This window comes from Rhinoraja longicauda, chromosome 2 (assembly GCF_053455715.1).
Source record: "Rhinoraja longicauda isolate Sanriku21f chromosome 2, sRhiLon1.1, whole genome shotgun sequence".
In the NCBI taxonomy this organism is placed as follows: Eukaryota; Metazoa; Chordata; class Chondrichthyes; order Rajiformes; family Arhynchobatidae; genus Rhinoraja; species Rhinoraja longicauda.
Window position 1 is genome coordinate 113891692 of NC_135954.1, and position 26118 is coordinate 113917809.

The following is a 26118-nucleotide window of genomic DNA, read 5'->3' on the forward strand; positions in this document are numbered from 1 at the left end:
CCTGCCTGCTTGTATCCTGCCTGCTTTTATTGGACTTTACTGGGCTTTACCTTGCACTAAACGTTATTCCCCTATATCATGTACCTGCACACTGTGGACGGCTCGATTGTAATCATGTGTTGTGTTTCTGCTGACCGGATGGCACGCAACTAAAGCTTTTCACTGTGCCTCGGTACACGTGACAATAAACTCAACTAAAGTATCCTCAACTTCCTCACATCATCTCCTGCTCTCAAATCTGACTTTAGGCCCTGAAAATCATGGAACATTTTAGCCCAGCCGCTAATCCCTTCCTTGTGCAGTTTTGGTCTCCTAATTTGAGGAAGGACGTCCTTGCTATTGAGGCAGTGCAGCGTAGGTTCACGAGGTTAATCCCCGGGATAGCGGGACTGTCATATGAGGAAAGATTAGAAAGACTGGCCTTGTACTCACTGGAGTTTAGAAGGATGAGAGGGGATCTTATAGAAACGTATAAAATTATAAAAGGACTGGACAAGCTAGATGCAGGAAACATGTTCCCAATGTTGGGGAGTCCAAGTCAAGTCAAATGAAGTCAATTTACAATACAATACAATACAATATATCTTTATTGTCATTGTACAGGGGTACAACGAGATTGGGAATGCTCCTCCCATATGATGCAATAAATTAATTAGCTAGTCAGTATTAATTTATACAACCCAATGAAACAAATGAGAACAGTTTTAAACAGAATAAAGTGCAGTAGATCTGTGCCGGTTCACTGTGCGATGGCTGTTTGTACATTTGTTATTTGTATAGGTTATTTGTATAGCACATTTAAACACAACCCACGTTGACCAAAGTGCTGTACATCAGTGCAGGTACTAAAAAAGAACATACAATAGCACATAAACCTAACATCACAGACATAAACAGTTTACAGCGCCCCCTCAGAGTCCAGAACCAGGGGCCACAGTCTAAGAATAAAGGGGAGGCCATTTAAAACTGCGATGAGAAAAAACGTTTCCACCCAGAGAGTTGTGAATTTGTGGAATTCTCTGCCACAGAAGGCAGTGGAGGCCAATTCACTGGATGAATTTAAAAGAGAGTTAGATAGACAATAGGTGCAGGAGGAGGCCATTCGGCCCTTCGAGCCAGCACCACCATTCAATGTGATCATGGCTGATCATTCTCAATCAGTACCCCATTACTGCCTTCTCCCCATACCCCCTGACTCCGCTATCCTTAAGAGCTCTATCTAGCTCTCTCTTGAATGCATTCAGAGAATTGGCCTCCACTGCCTTCTGAGGCAGAGAATTCCACAGATTCACAACTCTCTGACTGAAAAAGTTTTTTCCTCATCTCCGTTCTAAATGGCCTACCCCTTATTCTTAAACTGGCCCCTGGTTCTGGACTCCCCCAACATTGGGAACATGTTTCCTGCCTCTAACGTGTCCAACCCCTTAATCTTATATGTTTCGATAAGATAGAGCTCTAGGGGCTAGCGGAATCAAGGGATATGGGGAGAAGGCAGGCACGGGTTACTGATTGTGGATGATCAGCCAAATGGCCTCCCCCTGCACCTATTTTCTATCTTTCTCTCTCGTCCCACTGATCTTTAATTGTCTTATCTCAGTGGTCACCATGGCCCTCTCGTCACACCAGATACTGAACCCCGCCAATCTACCTGACAGCCCCGTGCACCGCGGTGGAGATGCTGCACTGCTGCAGGTGTTGTACGTTGGGTAAAACATTGGAACATCTGCTTCCTCAGGCGAAAGAACCAGTGGAAGTAGTTGGTTGAGCAGGAGGTGGTGTCCTTGCCATTATTTATCCCTAAATGATCATCGCAAGTGCAGATTATCTGAGCCCTGTCCACATTGCTGCATTGGGAGCTTGCAGTGGCCAAATTGGCTACCACACTTTCTAAATTACAACCATGGGCATGATTAGGTAGTAAAGCATTTTGCCATTTTCCTGCAAGATCATGCATTACTGCAGGAATGCAAGGCTTTATGTAAAGACTAGACCAAGTGGACCCGTTGGGCCCAAACCTCACCTACGTTGGTGCAGCACTCTCTCCTCCCCTCTCTCCCCCCATCCCCTCCCCCCCCCCCACTCCATCTCCCTCCTCCCCTCCCCCTTATCCTCCCCTCCCCCCCCCACTTCATCCCCCTTAACCCCCCTTATCCTCCCCCCACCTCCCTCCCTCCTTAGGAGATAGATTTAAACTTTAAAATGTGAATAACTTTAAATATATAGCACCGAATTCATATAAACGTCTTCCATTAGCACCAAAGGGACGACGGTGAGTAAGGTGGGCCTACAATTGTCGCGCTATTGTGTACCGTTTTGGCTGTAGTTCAGGAACAAACAAACGAGAGTTTTAGTATATAGATATTCCTTGGAGCGCAGGAGACCACGGGGTGATCGTATAGAGGGGTACGGCATCATGAGGGGGGGGGGGTTGATAGGGTGAACGCACTGTCTTTTACCTGGGGGAGGTACTTATTTACAGAATGTTTACAGACCGCATTTGTTTTCTGTGTTCTACTTTCCCTGGTCTTATCAGTGCATCTTTCCTCCTTAGCTCTGTTCATAACCCTCAGGCTTTCTGTATTTGTTTTTGTTTGGAAACATTACACAGCTTTTCCTTTGATCTGATGCTATCTTGAACTTCTCTGATTAGTGTTAGTAGAAGCAATTATAGATCTTTCAATGCTACCATTGTTTCTGTCCTGTTATACCTTTCAATTGTTGCTAACCACTTTAACCCATTCCCACACTGGCCTTTCTGTCCTGGGCCTCCTCCACTGCCAGAGTGAGGCCACACACAAACTGGAGGTACAGCACCTCATGTTTTGCATGGGTAGCTTACAACCCAACGGTATGAATGGTCAATTCACTGATTTTAGGCAACTAACCAACAAATTCTGCCCCCCCCCCCCCCCCCACCTTCCCAGTGTCCCACCTTGATGCACACCCATTCCTTCCTTTCCCCTTTTCACCTACATTCCTTCCTCTAGCTTCACAATTCGCAACTCTTCAATCCTTGTGTCTTGCACCTTCTGTCTTTTCATCTCTGGCCTTTGTCACCCATCTGACAATTAACCCCTCTCGTCTACAGCCACCTATCCTTTGCCAGGCTTAGTCCCACATCCATCTATCTTTTTAGTTTTAGTTTAGAGATACAGTGCGGAAACAGGCCCTTTGGCCCACCGGGTCCACACCGACCAGTGATCCCCGCACACTAACACTATCCTACACTCACTAGGGACAATTTACACATTTACCAAGCCAATTAACCTACAAACCTGTTCGTCTTTGGAGTGTGGGAGGAAACCGAAGATCTCGGAGAAAACCCACGCTGGTCACGGGGAGAACGTACAAGCTCCGTACAGACAGCACCCGTAGTCAGGATGGATCCGGCGCTGCATTAGCTGTAAGGCAGTAACTCTACCGCTGGACCGCCCTCTTCCAGCTCTCCCCGCCCCAAAATACAATCACTCTGACGCAGGGTCCCGATCCAAAACGTCACCTATCCATCTCCTCCAGAGGTGCTGCCTGACCTGCTGAGGTACTCCAGGGCTCTGTGTCTTTTCTTTCAGTGTAGTTTCCCAATCTACCATTGCCTTGCCTTTATAGTTGGCTCTGTTCAAATTTAGGACCTTGCTTTCTGATTCAATTAAATCTGAATTTTCTGATCTCTGGCATCCTCCACAGCAGGTTTCCAGATCCTCCATCTTCAACTTGTCACGAGCGTTGAATTGTCATTTGTTTCAACAACGGAACAGTGACATTTCTAATTGAAGCAGCATAACAGCTAGTGGTACAGGGAGAGGTTGAGCAGGCTGGGACTCTATTCCATGGAGCTTGGGAGGATGAGGGGTGATCTTATAGAGGTGTACAAGATCATGAGAGGAATAGATCGGGTAGATGCACAGAGTCTCTTGCCCAGAGTAGGGGAATCAACGACCTGAGGACAAAGGTTCAAGGTGAAGGGGAAAATATTTAATAGGAATCTGAGGGGTAGCTTTTTCACACAGAGGGTGGTGGGTGTATGGAACAAGCTGCCAGAGGAGGTAGTTGAGGCTGGGACTATCCCATCATTTAAGAAACAGTTGGACAGGTACATGGATTGGACAGGTTTGGAGGGTTATGGACCAAGCGCAGGCAGGTGGCATGAGGGTAGCTGGGACATTGTTGGCCAGTGTGGGTGATTTGGGCTGAAGGGCCTGGTTCCACTCTGTATCACTCCATGACTCTATAACAGGTATGCAAACACATTGCACAGATAATATGTAATAAACAAAAAAATCAATCACATCAATATTAATGCAAAAACCCCTGAAGTCTTTAGTGCAATCAAAGGCAGTTCATAGTTGGGGGTTGAGGTTAGTGTTGTAAAGTTCTCAGGAGCCTGATGGTTGCGGGGAAGAAGCTATTCGTGAACCTAAGATAGACACCAAATGCTGGAGTAACTCAGCGGGTCAGGCAGCATCTCTGGAGAATAGGAATGGGTGACTTTTCGGGTCGAGACCCTTCTCCAGACCTTGGTTGAACCTAGTTGTCAGAGATTTGGGTATAGGAGTCAAGAGGTCCTTCTGCCGTTGTACATGGCCCTGGTGAGACCACATCTGGAGTATTGTGTGCAGCTATGGTCTCTTAATGTCAGGAAGGACATCCTTGCTATTGAGGCAGTGCAGCGTAGTTTCACGAGGTTAATCCCCGGGATGGTGGGACTGTCATATGAGGAAAGATTGGAAAGGCTGGGCTTGTATTCACTGGAGTTTAGAAGGATGAGAGGGGATCTTATAGATACGTATAAAGTTATGAAAGGACTGGAGAAGCAAGATGCAGGAAAAATGTTCCCAATGTTGGGGGAAGTCCAGAACCAGGGGCCACACAGTCTTAAGAAAAAAGGGGAGGCCACTTAAAACTGAGGTGAGAAGGAACTTTTTCACCCAGAGAGTTGTGAATTTGTGGAATTCTCTGCCACAGAGGGCTGTGGAGGCCAATTCATTGGATGAATTTAAAAGAGAGTTAGAGAGAGCTCTAGGGGCTAGTGGAATCAAGGGATATGGGGAGAAGGCAGGCATGGGTTACTGATTGTGGACGATTAGCCATGTTCACAATGAATGGCGGTGCTGGCTCGAAGGGCCGAATGGCCTCCTGCACCTATTTTCTATGTTTCTATGATCACAATAAATGGCGGTGCTGGCTCGAAGGGCCTAATGGTCTCCTCCCGCACCTATTGTCTATTTTTCTATGTCTATATTTCTAACCAGAGTGAGTGACATTAATGAAAGGATTCAGTTCAGTCACTTCACGCTGTTACAAACACTCCATCTATGCAGGAGAACCGGAAGGGTTGCCTTTGAAGCACACAGCCACCATTGTACATCATCCAGCAACTAATAGGAAGGCATCCTGTCTTTGAGCAAGTATGGGGCGCCCTCATCTGGCTCTGCATCAGTCTCCGTGCTGTGGTCAAACTTATTAGTCAGAGCTGGAGACGTTTGCTCGGACTATAGTGTAGGAAGGAACTGCAGATGCTGGTTTAAACTGAAGATAGACACAAAAAGCTGGAGTAACTCAGCGGGACAGGCAGCATCTGTGGTGAAAAGGAATAGGTGACGTTTTGGGTCGAGACCCTTCTTCAGACCATTCTTTTGAAGAAGGGTCTCGACCCGAAACGTCACCTATTCCTTTTTTCTAGACATGTCAAGTCAAGTCAAGTCAAGTCAATTTTATTTGTATAGCACATTTAAAAACAACCCACGTTGACCAAAGTGCTGTACATCAGTTCAGGTATTAAGAAAAACGAACATACAATGGCACACAAACATAACAGCACAACATGCTGTCTGACCTGCTGAGTTTAGAGATACAGTGCGGAAGCAGGCCCTTCGGCCCACCGGGTCCGCGCCGACCAGCGATCCCCGCATATTAACACTATCCTACACACACTAGGGACAATTTTCACATTTACCAAGTCAATTAACCTACAAACCTGTACGTCTTTGGAGTGTGGGAGGAAACCGAAGGTCTCGGAGAAAGCCCACGCAGGTCACGGGGAGAACGTACAAACTCCGTACAGACAGCGCCCGTAATCGGGATGGAACCTGGGTCTCTGGCGCTGCATTCGCTGTAAGGCAGCAACTCACTGCTGCACCACCATGACTGCACAATTACTCCAGCTTTTAGTGTTTAGTGCTTGGCATTTAGCTGGATAGTGGTCCTAAAGCATGCCTTCACACTATAATTTTCATGCAACCCAGCACGCTGATGCACTAAAAGAACGCACATCAAATTTTCTACTTCCTTAGAAGATTGAGGTGATTTGGAATGTCAACAAATATTGTCTTGAACCCCTGCAGATGTTCGGTAGGGAGCATATTGTCTGGTTGCATCACAGCCTGTTTTGACAACTCAAAATGCCCAGGAACATAGGAGATCACAAAAAGTGACCGGCCCATCGCACGTACTGATCTATAATGGGGCGATCAGACCTGCACGCAATACTACAAATATAGCGCTTAACCAAAGTCCTATAAAGCTGCAACATGACTCTTACACCGATCAGCCAAAACATTATGACCTGCTGAGCCAAAACATTATGACCACCTGCCTAATATGCTGTTGGTCCCCCGTGTGCAGCCCCATACGCAGCAGGGTGCGATGCACTGTGTATTGTGACACATTCCTCCCGTGACCACCATTAACATTTTCTGTGACTTGTGCCACAGTCGACCTTCTGTCGGTTCGGACCAGACGGGATAGCCTTCGTTGCCCTCGTGCATCAATGAGCCTTGGGCGCCCAACACCCTGTCTGTCGCCGGTTTGTGGTTTGTCCCTCCTCGGACCACTGTCGGTAGGTACTCACCACTGCTGACCGGGAGCACCCCACAAACCTTGCCGTTTCAGAGATGCTCTGACCCAGTCGTCCGGCCATAACAATTTGGCCCTTGTCAAAGTCGCTCAGGTCTTTACTCCTGCCCATTTCTCCTGCATCCAACACATCAACTTCAAGAACTGACTGTTCACTTGCTGCCTAATATATCTCACCCCCTGACAGGTGCCATTGTAACAAGATAATCAATGTTATTCACTTCGCCTGTCAGTGGTCATAATGTTTTGGCTGATCGGCGTATACTCAATGCCCAGATCATTGATGGCAAGGCTGTCATGTGCCTCTTTGCCATGCTATCTTGTGTTACTGCTTCCTGGGAGTTATGGACTTGGACCCTGCATCCCTCTGTATGTCAATGCCATTATTTGGCAATACAGTCGCTACATACCTTTAAATGTATTTTCCTTGCGTTTGACTTGGTTGTATTCATGTATAGTACTCTGGGTTTTGGTTGGATAGCACACAAAGAAAGCTTTTCACTGTAGCTTGGTACACATGATAATAATAAACCTCACCCTGCAAGAAGTCAGATTCCTCTGTTCACCACTTTTTCTATTTGTAGATTTGGCTTTGGACAAATGTTTTCAAATGATCAGGAGGCAGGTGGGGGGAGCTTTTAATGATTACCCATGGTCTCACTAAATCCATAACCTTCACTCAGGGCTCTTCCCTGTCACCCATGTCAGGTCCCTCAAGCCCATTGCTCAATAAGACCAAGGCAAATGGAGAGGTACCCTTGCAATGCAAAAATGGTAATTAGTTCAACGACCCAGTTTGAGAGGATACGGTTGAACTTTACCTTTGAAAAAAGACAAAGTGCTGGAGTAACACAGGTCAAGACAGTGTCCCTGGAGAACATTGGTAGGTGACGTTCTGAATCGGGACCTTTCTACGTCTGATGAAGGGTCCTGACCTGAAATATCACCCATCCAGGGATGATGCCTGACCCGCTGACTTACTCCAGCACTTTGTCTTTTTTTTAAGGATACATGGACGTTTCGGGTCAGGACTCTTCAGACTGATTGTTGGGTAGGTGGGTGGGGTGGGGGGGGGGGGACTGGAAGAGTGATGGGGCAGGACAAAGCCTAGCAGGTAATAGGTTGATTCAGGTGAAGATAGGGTTGCCAACTGTCCCGTATTAGCCGGGACATCCTGTATTTTGGGCTAAATTGGTTTGTCCCGTATGGGACTGCCCTTGTCCCATATTAGGCCCGGACACTGTAGGCCCGGACACTGTTAGCTCGGACACTGTAGGCCCGGACGCTGTACGCCCGGACACTGTAGGCCCGGACACTGTAGGCCCGGACGCTGTACGCCCGGACACTGTAGGCCCGGACGCTGTACGCCCGGACACTGTAGGCCCGGACACTGTAGGCCCGGACACTGTAGGCCCGGACACTGTAGGCCCGGACGCTGTACGCCCGGACACTGTAGGCGCGGACACTGTAGGCCCGGACGCTGTACGCCCGGACACTGTAGGCCCGGACACTGTAGGCCCGGACGCTGTACGCCCGGACACTGTAGGCCCGGACGCTGTACGCCCGGACACTGTAGGCCCGGACACTGTTAGCCCGGACACTGTAGGCGCGGACACTGTAGGCCCGGACACTGTTAGCCCGGACACTGTAGGCGCGGACACTGTTAGCCCGGACACTGTAGGCCCGGACACTGTAGGCCCGGACACTGTTAGCCCGGACACTGTAGGCCCGGACGCTGTACGCCCGGACACTGTAGGCCCGGACACTTAGCCCGGACTGTAGGCCCGGACACTGTAGGCCCGGACACTGTTAGCCCGGACACTGTAGGCCCGGACGCTGTACGCCCGGACACTGTAGGCGCGGACAGTGTAGCCCGGGGGCCGCAGCAGCCCCGGACAGTGTAGGTAGACACACAATGCTGGAGTAACTCAGCGGGTCTGGCAGCATCTCGGGAGAGAAGGAATGGGTGACGTTTCGGGTCGAGACCCTGAAGAGTCGAGTCTGAAGAAGGGTCTCAACCCCAAACGTCACCCATTCCTTCTCTCCCGAGATGCTGCCTGACCCGCTGAGTTACTCCAGCATTGTGTGTCTACCTTTGGTTTTAACTAGCATCTACAGTTTTTTTCCTACACCGGACAGTGTAGGCCCGGGCGCCGCCTAATGGACGTTGCGTAGCAACCCACCTCCCGGCCCAGGCGGCCGCCATTGGTGGAGCGGGAGCACGTGGCCACGGGGCGGTGATGTCACCTTATCCTGTATTTGGGAGTTGGCAACCCTAGGTGAGGATGTTTTTGTGATTGGCAGATGGTTGGACAAAGGCCAGAGATGAACAGTCGAAAGGATTGAAGAGTGACGAATTGTGAAGCTGGAGGATGTAGGTGGAAGGGGAGGGTGAGAGGAGACATGGGTGTGAGACCTGGTGGGGCACAGGGCAGCAGGCTGAATCTAAATGGGGGATGAAGGGAGAGGGGGAGAGTTATATAGTTACCTAAAATTAGAGAATTCAATGTTGATGCCATTGGGTTTGGTAGCTACCCAAGTGGAATACAAGGTGTTATTCCTCCAGTTTGTGTGTGGTCTCACTCTGGCCTTGATCTTGTGCCAGTTGTCACAGTGGTTCAATAACTAATTTAGAAGGTGTTTTACAATTGCCCATCTTAATGTCATCACAGCGAAAGCAATCAATTGGAAAACACCAATACTCGTGTTCAAAGACATAATTTCTTGGGTTCAATCATCTTGTCTGGGAGACAAATGCACACGTGCTCATTGGAAATAGACTATTCAAGTAATGAATGTATGCCTCATTAGCAACAATAGACTTTGCATATTGAACTGATTTATAATGACACCCTTTTGTTTATTTTCAGCCTATTAACAATGCTGATTTCATTGTTCCTGTTGAGATAGATGGGACTGTTCACCAGGTAAGATGTCTTGCAGTGGAAGCTGCATTGTTAATAATGCGACGTGAGGAAGAGAAGTGCTTCAAATTGCTGTGGGTGGTGGTGACAATCCCAGCTCTTTGAGCAGGCTGCAAATGCTGCTGAGGGTTTTCAATTGACCACGGATCTCAGGGGTTGTGGAGTTTAGAGATACAGTGTGGAGACAAGCCCACCGAGTCCACGCCGACCAGCGATCCCCATACACTGGCACTACCCTACACACCAGGAACAATTTGCAATCTTTACCAAAGCCAATGAACCTACAAAAACATGTACGTCTTTGGAGTGTGGGAAGAAATCGTAGCATCCAGACAAATCCCACGCGGTCACAGGGAGAACGTAGTCAGGATCTAACCCGGGACTCTGGCGCTGTAAGGCAGCAACTCTACCACAGTGCTGCTCCAGAGGACTAAATGACAATGGTGAACGCACGCAAGATTAAATCACAAACAAAATGAGAGCAGGATAGCGATAGAGTTGCTGCCTCACAGTGCCAGATTGATCCTGATAATGATGCTATCTGTACAGAATTTGTACATTCGTCCTGTGACCACGTGGGTTTTCTCCTGGAGCTCCGGTTTCCTCCCACACCAAAGACGCACAGGTTTGTCGGTTGATAATGCTAGTGCACAGGGGGATCGCTGGTCGGGGTGGACTCGGTGGGCTGAAGGGCCTGTTTCCATGCTGTATCTCTAAAGTAAAGAGAGATTGGGGGCGGGAGGGGAGAAATGACAGTGGTCCTGTGTCTGCACTTCACTTTGATTAGAATAAGCATATTTCTCCAAATATAGCAGAATTGCAAAAGGAATTTTAAATTGCAAGCCCTTATCTGTATCCACCTATCACTTTCCAGGCCTTGCCCCCACCCCCACCTCTCTTTTCCAGCTTTCTCCACCCACCCCTCCACCACATTCGATGTGACCAAGGGTCCCAGCCCGAAACGTTGCCTATCCATTCCCTCCACAGATGCTGCCCGACTGGCAGTGTTCCTTTGGCACTTTGTGCTTTGCTCAAGCTTTATAAGCCTGGATGAGGCGAGACAGATATACATGGTCATTGCAGCTGGCCAGCGAGATTTCCTGGGTAGCTGCATGTCCTCTCCTTCACCATCACCACCAGCCATCTTTGCTTTGCTCACAGTACTATGAATGCGTTCTGACCAGCGCCCGATGAAGCCTCACCATTGCATCTCATCATCATGCTCAGCACAGACATCGCGGGCCGAAGGGCCTGAGCTTGCGTTGTACTGTTCTATGTACCTGTCCAACTCCTTTGAGGATCCAAATTCAGTTCAGTTTATTGTCACATGCACGAGAGTGCGATGAAGTTCTTTGTTCACATAAAGCTCACACAGTAAACACTGCACATTTTAGGGTGGCACGGTGGCACAGCGGTAGAGTTGCTGCCTTACAGCGAATGCAGCGCCGGAGACCCGGGTTCAATCCTGACTACGGGCGCTATCTGTACGGAGTTTGTACGTTCTCCCCTTGACCTGCGTGGGTTTTCTCCGAGATATTCGGTTTCCTCCCACACTCCAAAGACCTACAGGTCTGTAGGTTAATTGGTTTGGGTATAAGTATAAATTGTACCTAGTGTGCGTAGGATGGTGTTAATGTGCGGGGATCGCTGGTCGTTGCGGACTTGGTGGGCCGAGGGGCCTGTTTCTACGCCGTATCTCTATACTAAACCCATACTGATAAAGACAACAACTAATGCAAAACAGCAGACTGGTGCAAAGACTGAAGTGAACCATGAAGTTGTGCAAAAACACACTAAACTGCAACTGTGGAATAACTGAACGAGGTGCAGTTAGAGTCAGATAGGGAATGAGTTTTCCCTTTTTCCCTTTTCATGTTCTCCCTCAGCATTGTAGCGGTGATTTCCCTGCCCTCAGATGCTGGGTTAACTGGCTCTCACCCGTCTCTCATTTTCTCCTTTCTTTTAAACAATGATTAAACAGTTTTCCCAATCCTCTGGCGCCGCCACACCTGCAGCCAGAAAGGAGTGTAAATAAATGATCAGAGCCGTGCTGTTTGCTCCTTTGCTTCGCTTCATTGATTAGGATATATTTCAATGGAGTCTGACAACATGCTTGCATTCAGAGACACGTACTCTGTTGATAGTTCCACGCTCGTTATGGTTTTCATTATGTTCAGATAGAGTCATAAAGCACCGAAACAGGCCCTTCGACCCAACTCGTCCATGCCGACCAAGATACCTCATCTAAGGTGGTCCCATTTCTTGTATTTGCCCCCATATCCCTCGAAACATTTCCTATCCATGAATCTATCCAAGTGTCTTTTAAATGTTGTGAGAATACCTACCTCAACTACTTTGCCTTCTCTGATTTTTCATATTGCTTCTTCTTAACATCTCAATAATTGTTTGTTAACGATCACTTAACAACTGCAATCCATGTCTCGAACATGGAGCACAATTTACTTTCTTGGTGTGAAGAAGGGTCCCGACCTGAAACGTCACCTATCCATGTTATCCAGAGATGCTGCCTGACCCGCTGAGTTACTCCAGCACTCTGTGAAACGTCACCTATCCATGTTCTCCACAGATGCTGCCTGACCCGCTGAGTTACTCCAGCACTCTGTGAAACGTCACCTATCCATGTTATCCAGAGATGCTGCCTGACCCACTGAGTTACTCCAGCACTCTGTGAAACGTCACCTATCCATGTTATCCAGAGATGCTGCCTGACCCGCTGAGTTACTCCAGCACTCTGTGAAACGTCACCTATCAATGTTCTCCACAGATGCTGCCTGACCCGCTGAGTTACTCCAGCATTTTGTGTCTACCTCTGATTATAATCAAGCTGTTCACAGTGTACAGATACAGGATAAAGGGAATAATGTTCAGTGCAAGATAAAGTCTTGAAATATTACTTATTTTCATGTAATTAGTACCAGCGCTAACACCCAGGATTGAACCAGCCGCCTTTCGACCTTCAGTCTAAAACTCTTACAACTGAACTCGATTGGTGCTGAGACGATAGAGGTCACAACGCAGGTTCTGACAGCCCCAGCCGTCGAGCGGTGTCTTCCATCGAAGGAACACAAGATCAGACTGAGACCTGGTTCAAGTAATCCAGGATAGGCTGTGTGCCTTCCAGTTGGCCTATTCTTGATTGCTTGTACTGGGAAGCAGTCACATTGCTTGGAGCGAGACCAGCAGCTCAAGACAAGGAGGCCATCGATGACCTGAAGCCCCAAGTAACTCTGTGAAGGAAACTCAGAGATTTGTAGTTTAGAGAAACAAACTCTGACCCACCTAATTCACGACGACCAGAGATTTCACTCATTCACGCTTGTTAGCAAGCTTTTGCGTCCACTCCCTTCACATCAGGAGCCATTTACAGAAGCCAATTTTAACTACAAACCCGCACATCTTTGGGATGCGGGAGGAAACCCACGTGGTCACCGGGAGAACACGGCACGGTGGCGCAGCGGTAGAGTTGCGAATGCAGCGCCGGAGACCCGGGTTCCATCCAGACTACGGGTGCTGTCTACAGAGTTTGTAGGTTCTCCCCGTGACCTGCGTGGGTTTTCTCAGAGATCATCGGTTTCCTCCCACACTCCAAAGACGTGCAGGTTTGTAGGTTAATTGGCTTGGTAAATGTAAAAATTGTCCCTAGTGGGTGTAGGATAATGTTAATGTGCGGGGATCGCTGGTTGGCGCGGACCCGGTGGGCCGAAGAGCCTGTTTCCGCGCTGTATCTCTAAACTAAACTAAAACTAAACTAAACTAAACATGCAAACTCCTCACGCACACAGAGGTGGAGATCGAACAGCATCTCTTTTGCTGTGAGGCAGTGGCTCTACCATCTGCGCCACTGTCCCGCCCGTGAAAGCTCTTTAGTGCCGCTAGTCACACTGGGTGGAGGCCTCCCTTGGAACTAAAATACAACCATCAGAAAAATAATTGGTCTCGTATTGCCCAGCTAAAAGCAAGTGCTGGAGGAATTTGTTGTGAATTTGTGGAATTCTCTGCCACAGAGGGCAGTGGAGGCCAATTCACTGGATGAATTTAAAAGAGAGTTAGATAGAGCTCTAGGGGCTAGCGGAATCAAGGGATATGGGGAGAAGGCAGGCATGGGTTACTGATTATGGATGATCAGCCATGATTACAATGAATGGCGGTGCTGGCTCGAAGGAACAAATGGCCTCCTCCAGCACCTATTTTCTATGTTTCCATGTAACTCAGCGGATCAGGCAGCATCTGTGGAGGAATGGAAAGACAACGTTTGGGTCGGGAGCTTTCCTTGCTCGGAGTGGAGGGAAGAGAGCTGGAAACGGGTGGAGGCGGGACAAGCCTAGCAAGTGATAGGTTTGTACAGGTCAGGAGGGTTTTATTGGGTGGAGTAAGTAGCAGAGTCTAGAGATGGAAAAAGATACAAAAGGGTGAGATATAAGGAGTGAATCGGATTGCTGTTTGGGGCTAAAACTAAGTGCAGCTGATATCCTAACTCATTGGCGTCTTCCTCACCACAGCTGTAAATGGGATTCAGCGCTTCAATTGGTTTTATTGTCACACTAGACCAGTGGACCCGATGGGCCCAAACCTCTCCTGCCCCGCTCCCCCTTCCCCTCCTCCCACATCCCTCTCACTCCCCTCCCCATCCCCTCTTCCCCCCCACTCCCTTTTCCCCCCTCCTCTCCCCTCCAATCTCTTCCACCCTCCCCTCCATCTTTCCCTCCCTTCCCCCCCCACTCCATCCCCCTCAACCCCCCTTATCCTCCATCCCCCTCCCTCCCTAGGAGATAGATTTAAACTTTAAAATGTGAATAACTTAAAAAATATAACACCAATTTCAATGAAACTTCTTCCATTAGCACCAAAGGGACGACGGTGAGTAAGGTGGGCCTAAAATTGCCGCGCTATCGTTTTGTCTGTAGTTCAGGAACAAACAAACGAGAGTTTTAGTATATAGATGTGCAGAGTGCTAACACTGAAATATTTTTCCTTGCAAACAGTCCGGAGTATTGCCAGGTCTCCACTTAGCAATTGTACAGAACCATGTCTACTGAGCCCGCAGGCCAGAGGCTCCATGTTTTGGTGCCCTTTCCAAAGTCCATGCTCTAGTTCTAAAAAGCGGTGCCAGTCCCTGGCTGTTGCAGGCCTATCAAGCCATCTCTTTGTCCTTTGTCCCCCTCCCCACCCGTGCTTCTTGTTCCCAGGGAATGCCTCCTCTCTGCAGGGGCAGGTTCAATTGGGCAGAGCAGCACGTCCTTGACTTCCTTCAACTCTCCTTCGTTATGCTTTTGAGATTTCTCTGAAGGTTTACATTTTGCAACTCCCCGTGAAATCTTGTCCTTTCGCATCAAGCATAGGAGATTTCTACAATCACCAGCTTTGGATGACTATGGGGGAAAAATCTAGAATCACTAAACCATAATCAGCGCATGTTTTTTTTAGTTTAGTTTAAAGATACAGCGCGGAAACAGGCCCTTTCGGCCCACCGGGTCCGTACCGACCAGCAATCCCCGCACACTAACACTGTCCTACACCCACTAGGGACAATTTTTTACATATACCAAGCCAATTAATCTACAAACCTGCACGTCTTTGGAGTGTGGGAAGAAACCGAAGATCTCGGAGAAAACCCAAGCAGGTCACGGGGAGAACGTACAAACTCCGTACAGACAGCGCCCGTGGTGGGGATGGAACCCGGGTCTCTACCGCTGCGCCACTGCATGGGTTGACGAACTGAAAGGAATAGTCGCCTCACTGACAGCAAGGCAGCTGGAGATGTGTTAAAAGGCTGTCTGGGGAGATTGCGATGGAGCTTAGGGACTGTTGTTTGTTCAATGAACAGACCTTAATTTTCACAGCTTGTGGATCAGATTTAGAATCATGAGTATGGAAACAGGCCCTTGTCCCACACATCCCTGCCAACCTAGATGCCCGTCTAAGCTGGTCCCATTTACCTGCATTTGGTCCACGTCCCTCTTTTCCTACCTTGTCCAAATATCTTTTAAATCCTTATCTTTTGTAAGGGTGGCACGGTGGTGCAGCGGTAGAGTTGCTGCCTTACAGCGAATGCAGCGCCGGAGACCCGGGTTCCATCCCGACTACGGGTGCTGTCTGTACGGAGTTTGTACGTTCTCCCCATGACCTGCGTGGGTTTTCTCCGAGATCTTTGGTTTCCACCCACACTCCAAAGACGTGCAGGTTTATAGGTGAACTGGCTTGGTATATGTAAAAATTGTCCCTAGTGGGCGTAGGATAGTGTTAGTGTGCGGGGATCGCTGGTCGGCGCGGACCCGGTCGGCCGAAGGGCCTGTTTCCGCGCTGTATCTCAAAATTAAACTAAACTAAACTTGGGAAGGAACTGCAGATGCTGATTTACACCGAAGATAGACACAAATAGCCGGAGTAACGCTGGAGAGAAGGAATGGGTGACGTTTTAGGTCGAGACCCTTCAGTCTGAAAAAATGTCTTGACCCGAAACATCATCCATTCCTTCTCTCCAGCGATGCTGCCTGTGCCGCTGAGTTCTCCAGCCTTTAGGGTCTATTTTTAAATGCTGTTATTGTACCTGCCTCGGTCACATCCTCTGGCAGCTCGTTGCATATTCCCACTACCCTTTGTGTGAAGGTATCACAAAATGCTGGAGTAACTCAGCAGGTCAGGCAGCATCTAGGAGAGAGGGAATGGGTGATGTTTCAGTCTGAAGAATGGTCTCGACCCGAAACGTCACCCATTCCCTCTCTCCTAGATGCTGCCTGACCTGCTGAGTTACTCCAGCATTTTGTGATACCATCGATTTGTACCAACATCTGCAGTTATTTTCCTACACCCTTTGTGTGAAGAAGGTTGCCCTTTGGGTTTCCATTAAATCATTTCTCATTGAGGATTTGAGTCTAGGAGTAAAGAGGTCCTTCTGCAGTTGTACAGGGCCCTGGTGAGACCACATCTGGAGTACTGTGTGCAGGTTTGGTCTCCTAATTTAAGGAAGGACATCCTTGCTATTGTTGCAGTGCAGCGTAGGTTCACAAGGTTAATCCCCGGGGTGGCGGGACTGTCATATGAGGAAAGATTGGAAAGACTGGGCTTGTATTCACTGGAGTTTAGAACGATGAGAGGGGATCTTATAGAGACGTATAAAATTATAAAAGGACTGGACAAGCTAGATGCAGGAAAAATGTTCCCAATGTTGGGGGAGTCCAGAACCAGGGGCCACAGTCTAAGAATAAAGGGGAGGCCATTTAAAACTGAGGTGAGAAGAAACTTTTTCACCCAGAGAGTTGTAAATTTGTGGAATTCTCTACCACAGAGGGCAGTGGAGGCCAATTCACTGGATGAATTTAAAAGAGAGTTAGATAGAGCTCTAGGGGCTAGCGGAATCAAGGGATATGGGGAGAAGGCAGGCACGGGTTACTGATTGTGGATGATCAGCCATGATCACAATGAATGGCGGTGCTGGCTCGAAGGGCCAAATGGCCTCCTCCTGCATCTATTTTCTGTGTTTCTATGAGCTTAAATCTTTGCCTTCTAGTTCTTGAATCCCCTACTCCGGTGAAAAAGAGACTGTGCATTCACAATCTATTTACTTTGTGTTTTTTTTAACATCTCCATAAGATGACCTCTCAGCCTCCAGCAGTCCAAGGAATAGAGTCCCAGCCTGCCCAACCTCTCCCCACAGCTCAGGCCCTCAAGGCAACATCTTCGTAAATCTTCTCTGCTGTCTTTTCAGCTTCATGGCATCTTTCCTCTAGCAAGGTGACCAAAAGCGGCCTCACCAAACTGTGCTTTGTAGCTTTGCACACCATTGCTTGGTGTTGTGCCCAGTTTAATCCCCGCTCATGTTTTCACTACGCATGTGTTCACAGAACCACAAGCATTTTTTACATTCGATATAGCAGTTGTAAAAACAATTAGGTTCCTACAGTGCAGGAAACAATGGTGCTGACAGACAAATGAATCTTATTGCATTCTGTATCCAAACATTAGAAACATAGAAAATAGGTGCAGGATGAGGCCATTTGGCCCTTTGAGCCAGCACCGCCATTCATTGTGATCATGGCTGATCATCCACAATCAGTAACCCGTGCCTGCCTTCTCCCATATCCCTTGATTCCGCTAGCCCCTAGAGCTCTATCTTTTAAATTCATCCAGTGTATTGGCCTCCACTGCCTTCTGAGGCAGAGAATTCCACAACTCTCTGGGTGGAAATGTTTTTCCTCATCTCCGTTCTAAATGGCCTACCCCTTATTCTTAAACTGTGGCCCCTGGTTCTGGACTCCCCCAACATCGGGAACATGTTTCCTGCCTCTAGCGTGTCCAGTCCCTTAATAATCTTATATGTTTCAATAAGATCCCCTCTCATCCTTCTAAATTCCAGTGTGCAAGCCCAGTCGCTCAATTCTTTCAACATATGACAATCCCGCCATCCCTCAATAGCAAGAATGTCCTTCCTCAAATGTGGAGACCAAAACTATAACAGTTGTAAAAACAAATTAGGTTCCTCCAGTGCAGGAAACAATGGTGTTGACAGACAAATGAATCTTATTGCACTCTGTGTATCCAAACATTATTCAGGAAGGAAGGCCAGGGAAGAGGGAAGGGACTTTACCTGTTCACCATCTTTCTCCATTTAATGGTTATTTCTGTTGACCACTGGGGGGGGGGAGAACATAAGCCTTATTGTGTGAAGGAGGGCACTCCGCCTTATACTGATGGGTCCATTTGAACAGTGGGAGGTGGGGGGTGAAATGGGGGTCCTGGGGAGGAGGGGGGAGAATGGTGTGTGTACCCAGCTTGGGAGAGGTGCCGAGCCTTGTCGACGCCAGAAATGTGCCAGCTTGTGTTCTACCTCAGTGAGATCTGCTGTATGATTTTACCGGGTTGTATGCAAAAACAAAGCATTTCACTCTACCTAGGTGATAATAGTTGAATCATATTCACTCCACAGTGGCTGTGGCCAACATGATGCCAAGCTAAACGTACCTCCTCTGCCTGCACGTGATGCGTATGCCTCCATTCCCTGCATACTCACGTGCCTATCCAACAGCCTGTTAAATGCCATGACTGTACCTGCCACCACCGCCAGCCCTGGCAGAGCATTCCAGGCACTCACTACACTCCGAGTGATCATATTTTTTTTTTAAATTGCCCAGCACATCTCCTTGAAACTATAAATTTCTGTCTGATCGTCCCTCGACCACCAACACACCAGAAAAAACAATCCAGATTTGTCCAACCTTTCCTCTAGCCCAAATACCTTCTAGTCCAGGCATCGTTCTGGTGAACCTCCTCTGCCCCCTCTCCAAAGCCTCCACATCCTCCCTGCAATGGGGGCGACCACAACTGCACACAATACTCCAAATGCAGCCGATCCAAAGGCTTACAAAGCTGCAATATCACTTCCTGACTCTTATACTCAATGCTTTAACCAATAAAGGCAAATATACATAGAAAGCATAAAAAATAGATACAGGAGGAGGCCATTCGGCCCTTCGAGCCAGCACCGCCATTCATTGTGATCATGGCCGATCATCCACAATCAGTAACCCGTGCCTGCCTTCTCCCCATATCCCTTGATTCCACTAGCCCCTAGAGCTCTATCTAACTCTCTTTTAAATTCATCCAGTGATTTGGCCTCCACTGCCCTCTGTGGCAGAGAATTCCACAAATTCACAACTCTCTGGGTGAAAAAGTTTTTTCTCACCTCAGTTTTAAATGGCCTCCCTTTTATTCTTAGACTGTGTCCCCTGGTTCTGGACTCCCCCAACATTGGGAACATTATTCCTGCATCTAGCTTGTCCAGTCCTTTTATAATTTTATACGTCTCTATAAGATCCCCTCTCATCCTTGTAAACTCCAGTCTTTCCAATCTTCCCGGGGACTAACCTCGTATGCCATTTGCATTCTTTACCCATTTTCAGGAAACTACGGACTAGATCCCTCTGTACATCAATGCTGTTCAGGGTCTTGCCATTAACTGTATACATTCCCCTTGCATTCGACCTCCCAAGCTCGGATGCTTGTTGCACTTTTAAGGGATGTAAATGGATGTTAGTAAGCACACAGCGCTAGCTTGTTTGAGTCCTTGACCTACCTGTTCCCTGCATTTACAGGTTTATGTGTTGAAAAGGCCGCATGTCGACTTATTCCTGCAAAAGATGGGGCAGCTCTTCGAATGTATTCTCTTCACAGCCAGTCTAGCCAAGGTGAGTGTGCAGAGAAGTGTAACCTCTGTCTGCTTGTGTGTGTGTATGTGTGTGAACCAAGGCATTTAAAGCTTAACAAATTTATGATTTTTTTATTTCTTAACTTTGTTTCCCCCCCCCCCCCCCCACCTTGTTTCTATTCTCATTATATATGTGTGTTTGTGTATTATCTTTGCTGTTGCCTAGGGTTGCCAACTTCCTCACTCCCAAATAAGGGACAAGGTGATGTCAATGCCCCACGCCCCACGTGACCTCACCCAGCCAACGGCCACCTGCTCCCGCGGCCACCCGGGCCGGGAGGCGGGTTGCTATGCAACCTCTGTCATGCGAACACACTCAGCCCCGCTCCCCGAACCTACTCCGTTAGCCTACACTGTCCGGGCATACAGCGGCCCCTGGGCCTACAGTGTCGGGGCCTACAGCGCCCCCCGGGCCTAATATGGGACAAGGGCGGTCCCGTAAGGGACAAACAAATTTAGCTCAAAATACTGGATGTCCCGGCTAATACGGGACAGTTGGCAACCCTACTGTTGCCTGATGGACAAAGCACTGGTAAGTCCCCCTGGCAATATGGTTGCCAGGGTCCTTGGCTTGGTCCGTCTGGCCTTCTCAGGGCCGTGTGTGTTGCCCTGGCTGCACTAGAATTAGTAGATGTATTTTTCTCCTTAGCACCCCTTTAGTTAGAATTGGCAATTACAGCTTAAAGTTTCAGAAGACGTAGAAAAATAGATGTGTGATTCTTAAGTCCAGTGCAATTAGTGCAGATAAATCTTTGATCGTTCCCAGACCCCCTGCTCTTTCCATCTTTTAAGCGTGTTCACATGTCCAGTGTTTAGTTCAGTTTAGAGATACAGCACGGACCACCAAATCCACGTCGACCACTCGTTCACACTAGGACCAATTTGCACAGGCCAATTAACCTACAAACCTGTACATCTTTGGAGTGTGGGAGGAACCTGGAGCACCCGGAGAAAACCCACGCAGTCATAAAGAGAACGTGCAAACTCCATACAGACAGCATGTGCAGTCAGGATCGAACTGGGGTTTCTAGCGCTGTAAGGCAGCAACTCTACCGCTGTGCCAACCTTATCAGCTTACATACAAGAGTTCAAAGCTATGGACCATAATTATAAGATGATTACTAGTAAATCCAGTGAGGAATTTGGAGGTAAGATGTGTTTTACAAGAAACAGTGGCTCAGCTATTAAAGCTGCTATCTGCCAGTGTCCTGGGTTAGATTCCCACCTGGGGTGCTGTCTGTGTGGAGTTTGCACGTTCTCCCTGTGACCGCGTGGGTTTCCTCTGGGTGCACCAGTTTCCTCCCACAACCCAAAGACATGCGGGTTTGTAAATTAATTGGCCTCTGTTGAGTGTAGATATGAAATTGGGTAACATTGAACTATTGTGTGAACGGGTCATTGGGTGATATAGCGTGGAAACAGGCCCTTCGGTCCACACTGACCAACATGTCACATCTACACTAGCCCCAGCTGCCTGTGCTTCACTCAAATCCCTCTAAACCTGTCCTATTGATATAGCTGGGTAAATGTTTCTTAAATTACCCCTTGGTTTCCTATTCTTCCCTCCCCCTCCACACCTTCAACTTATGTCCTCTGATTCTCGATTCCCCTACTCTGGGCAAGAGACTGTGTTCGTCTACCCGATCTATTCATCTCATGATTTTGTACACTTTTGCGCACTGGCTGATCAATGATCGTCGTGGACTCAGTTGAGCTGAAAGGCCTGTTTCCATGCTGTCTTTCTAAGCTAAGCCAAGGTGAATCCTGGGAGAAAGAAATATATTGATTGGGTCAGATGAAGACAGGAGGATGGGGGTTGCAGGTTGACACAGATACCTATGTGGACCAGTTAGCCAAGTCCCTGTGTTGTGAATACTCAGAAAGAGCCACCGCTTTCATTGTCTAATGGAGAGCAAACTCATTCTCACGGCCACTTCATTCATTGTGCAGTCGCTGTTGCTCATCGTAAGGTTGCAATTGTGACTTTTTAGTTTAAGTTTAGAAAGGTTTAGAGATACAGTGCAGAAACAGGCCCACCGGGTCCGCACCGACCAGCGATCCCTGCACATTAACACTATCCTACACACACGAGGGACAATTTTTAGGTATCACAAAATGCTGGAGTAACTCAGCAGGTCAGGCAGCATCTAGGAGAGAGGGAATGGGTAATGTTTCGGGTTGAGACCCTTCTTCAGACTGAAGTCGGGGGGCGGGACAAAGAAAGGATATAGGTGGAGACAGGAAGACAGTGGGAAGGGGGAGAAGGGGAAGAGAGGAACAGAGGATCTATCTAAAGTTAGAGAAGTCAATGTTCATACCGCTGGGGTGTAAACTACCCAAGCGAAATATGAGGTGCTGTTCCTCCAATTTGCGGTGGGCCTCACTATGACACTGGAGGAGGCCCAGGACAGAAAGGTCAGACTGGGAGTGGGAGGGGGAGTTGAAGTGCTCAGCCACCAGGAGATCAGGTTGGTTAAGGTGGACTGAGCGAAGGTATTGAGCGAAACGATTGCCGAGCCTGCGTCTGGTCTCGCCGATGTAGAGAAGCTGACATCTAGAGCAGCGGATACAATAGATGAGGTTGGAGGAGGTGCAGGTGAACCTCTGCCTCACCTGGAAAGAGCACATTTAAAACTGAGGTGAGAAAAAACTTTTTCACCCAGAGAGTTGTGAATTTGTGTAACTCTCTGCCACAGAAGGCAGTGGAGGCCAATTCACAGGATGGATTTAAAGAGAGTTGGATAGAGCTGTAGGGGGTAGCGGAATCAAGGGATATGGGGAGAAGGCAGGCACAGGTTACTGATTGTCAATATAGTCAATAGTCGTTTATTTGTCACATACACATAAATGTGTAGTGAAATGAAACATTACCCGCAGTTGAAACACTAAGACCAATAAGTATAAGAATAATCAATAAAAATGCAATAACACATACAATCATACACTAACACCAAACAAAAAGAAACATCCATCACAGTGAGTCTCCTCCAGTCCCTTCTCACTGTGATGGAAGGCCAGAATGTCTTTTCTCTTCCCCTGCCGTCTTCTCCCGAGGTCAGGCTGTTGAACTTGCCACGTCGGGGCGGTCGGGGCTCCCGACATTGGAGCGCCGCGCCGGACGGTGAAAGGTCCACGGCCTATTCCAGGCCGCGCCGGACGGTGAAAGGTCCGCAGCGGGCCGACCCAAGCCCCGCGATTCGGGGCGGGCGAACACGCTGCCGCTGCCGGTGCTCCCGATGTCGGCCCCCATCCAGGGGCCTGCGGGCTTCCGACGTCCATGCGGCCCGCGCCGGAGCCTCCGGAGACGAGTCGCAGCCGCTCCCGCAGCATCCGCAGGCAGCCAGCGCCGCAGGTGGTGAGTCCGGGCCGCGGGCTCTGCGAACCAGAGCTCCAGGTGGTCCCAGGTGCATGGCCGGTGGTAGGCCGCAATGGGAACGGAGACACGACACAGAAACAAAGGTCGCGTCTCCGTTCGGGAGAGATAATTTTTTACAGTTCCCGTTCCCTCCCACCCCCTCCCCCCCCACATAACATACAAACACTACACCATATTAAAACTACAATTCATACAAAAACAACAAAAAACACAAAAGACAGACGGACTGCAGGCAAGCCGCAGCTGCGACGATCACAATGAATGGCGGTGTTGGCTTGAATTGCCAACCTCCTGCACCTTTTTTCTATGTTTCTATAACTGTGCCAATTGTTTTTGTGACTTGGTTACATAAATGCATCGAGTTAGTTCCTTCGTTTAATCCTGCCACTAGGGGTCAATGCAGACTGACATCATTGGCTAATGTCGCAGTCAGCCGAAAATCCAAACTCTACAGTTAATCTGGGAGTCGTACAGCACAGAAACAGGGCCTTTGGCCCATCACATACATGCAGATCTTGTATCATGTTCATATGTGATAGGAGCAGAATTTAGTTTAGAGATACAGCGCGGAAACAGGCCCTTCGACCTACCGGGTCCGCGCCGCCCAGCGATCCCCGCAAACTAACACTATCCTACACCCACTAGGGACAATTTTTACATTTGCCAAGCCAATTAACCTACATACCTGTACGTCTTTGGAGTGTGGGAGGAAACCGAAGATCTCGGAGAAAACCCATGCAGGTCACGGGGAGAACGTACAAACTCTGTACAGACGGCGCCCGTAGTCAGGATTGAACCTGAGTCTCCGGCGCTGCATTCGCTGTAAGGCAGCAACTCTACCGCTGCGCCATCGCGACCGCCCATTCGGCCCATCAAGCCTACTGTGCCATTCAATCATGGCTACTCTATCTTTCTCTCTGAACCCCATTCTCCTGCCTTCTCCCAGTAACCCTTCTACCCTGATCCCATTTGCCTGCATTGAAACCACATCTTCCTACGCCTTTCTACTGAAGTGTCTGCCTTAAACATTAGTGATGGTACCTGATTCCACTACCACCTCTGGCAGCTCATTCCAGATATCACCCACTCTCTGCACAGACAGACCATCCCCAATTTTGCATGAAAGCTCGCTCATTACTCTCCTTCACATTGTCTGCAGTGAGAAATGTGATAATGAGTTGGTGGATAAGACAAAAAATATATTAATGGTTTAGACAAATATAGGTGGCATGATCACTGTTTGCAGAAGATACTAAAATTACAACCTGTTTAACGCAAAAAAGCTAGACCTTGTGAAAAGGTTTACATTTACTATTGTCACATACCAAGCTACGGTGAAAAGCTTTATCATAATCACAATCATACTTTATTAGCCAAGTATGTTTTGCAACATACGAGGAACTTCATTTGCCGTACAGTCATAACAATGAAAAGCAACAGGACACACAAAATACATTTTAACATGAACATCCACCACAGTGACTCCCCCACATTCCTCACTGTGATGGAAGGCGAAAAAAAGTTCAACTCTTCTTTGTCCTCCAGCGGTCGGGGGCCTCGAGCCTTCCGTTGATTGTACGATCTTGACTCCCGTAGCCGACGGTCGGGCCCTCCGTGTCAGGGCGATCAAGCTCCTGCATCGGGGGGTAATCTCAGCTCACCCGCGCCGGGCGATCTACACCGGGCCGGGACTAGTCAAACCTTCCGCGTTCTTTGGAGCTTCCCGACATCGGTCTCTACCCGAGACTGCCAGCTCCTCGATATTTATTTTGCATGCTATCAAAACAGTTCAGATAATGCAGAAGATAGACACAAAATGCTGGAGTAACTCAGCAGGTCTGGCAGCATCTCTGGAGAAAAGGAATGGGTGACGTTTCGGGATGTGATTCCATTTGAGAAAAAGGGTTTGAAGAAGGGTCTCGACCCGAAACATCACCTATTCCTTTTCTCCAGAGATGCTACCTGACCCGCTGAGTTACGTCAGCATATTGTGTCTAAAATGTAAGCCAGCATCTGCATTTCCTTCACACACAGATCAGATAATACTACACATAAATACAATCAAGCCAAACTCAAGTGCAGTAGGTAGAGCAAAGGGGAACAACTGGAAATGGTTGTGCAGAGTGAACAACTGGAAATGGTGCTCGATTTTTAGGTAGAATAGAGATTTAAAAGAGCGGGGCAATTGTATGGCAGTAGATCCTTCTCTGGGAGCAGAATGCAAAGGGTTGACACACTGCAGCGTCATCTTGCTTCCCCAGACCAATGCCAGCGAAAGATTCAGTCATGTGAGCAAAAAGCATGGAAAATATGAGTCGATGCAAAGAGTGTGAGGGACAATGTATTTGGGAAGCACCAACAACACAAGAAAATATAGTGACTGGAAGGATGGTGGATGTGGAGGATCGGCGGGGCTTTAGCATGTAGGCCAACAGGTTCCTTAATCTAACTAGAAAATGGAAGAAGGGTCTCGACCCAAAAAGTCACCCATTCCTTCTCTCCAGAGATGCTGCCAGACCCGCTGAGTTACCCCAGCGTTTTGTGTCTACGGTGTAAAACAGCATCTGCAGTTCCTTCCTACACAAGGAAATGGGAGATAGGCCGCTCAGCCCCTCAAGCCAGCCTAGCCATTCAGAGTGATCCTGGTTGATTTGCACTGGCTTCAAGTCCTCTTCTATGCCAGGACCCCACAGCCCTCAATCCCTCAATCCTTAGATTTACCTATTCCTAGTGTACATGTAATA

General features: G+C 48.3%; 1 protein-coding gene across 2 annotated transcripts in view; it reads left to right on the forward strand.

Annotated features, from left to right (window-relative positions):
- ctdspla (CTD (carboxy-terminal domain, RNA polymerase II, polypeptide A) small phosphatase-like a) overlaps positions 1-26118 on the forward strand; it is a 212982-nt gene that overhangs the window by 179130 nt on the left and 7734 nt on the right. For both annotated transcript variants that reach the window (XM_078426255.1, XM_078426265.1), the window contains exons 4-5: positions 9723-9779; positions 19886-19978. In XM_078426255.1, the coding sequence (XP_078282381.1) occupies positions 9723-9779; positions 19886-19978 (150 nt within the window). The remainder of the gene's footprint in view (positions 1-9722; positions 9780-19885; positions 19979-26118) is intronic.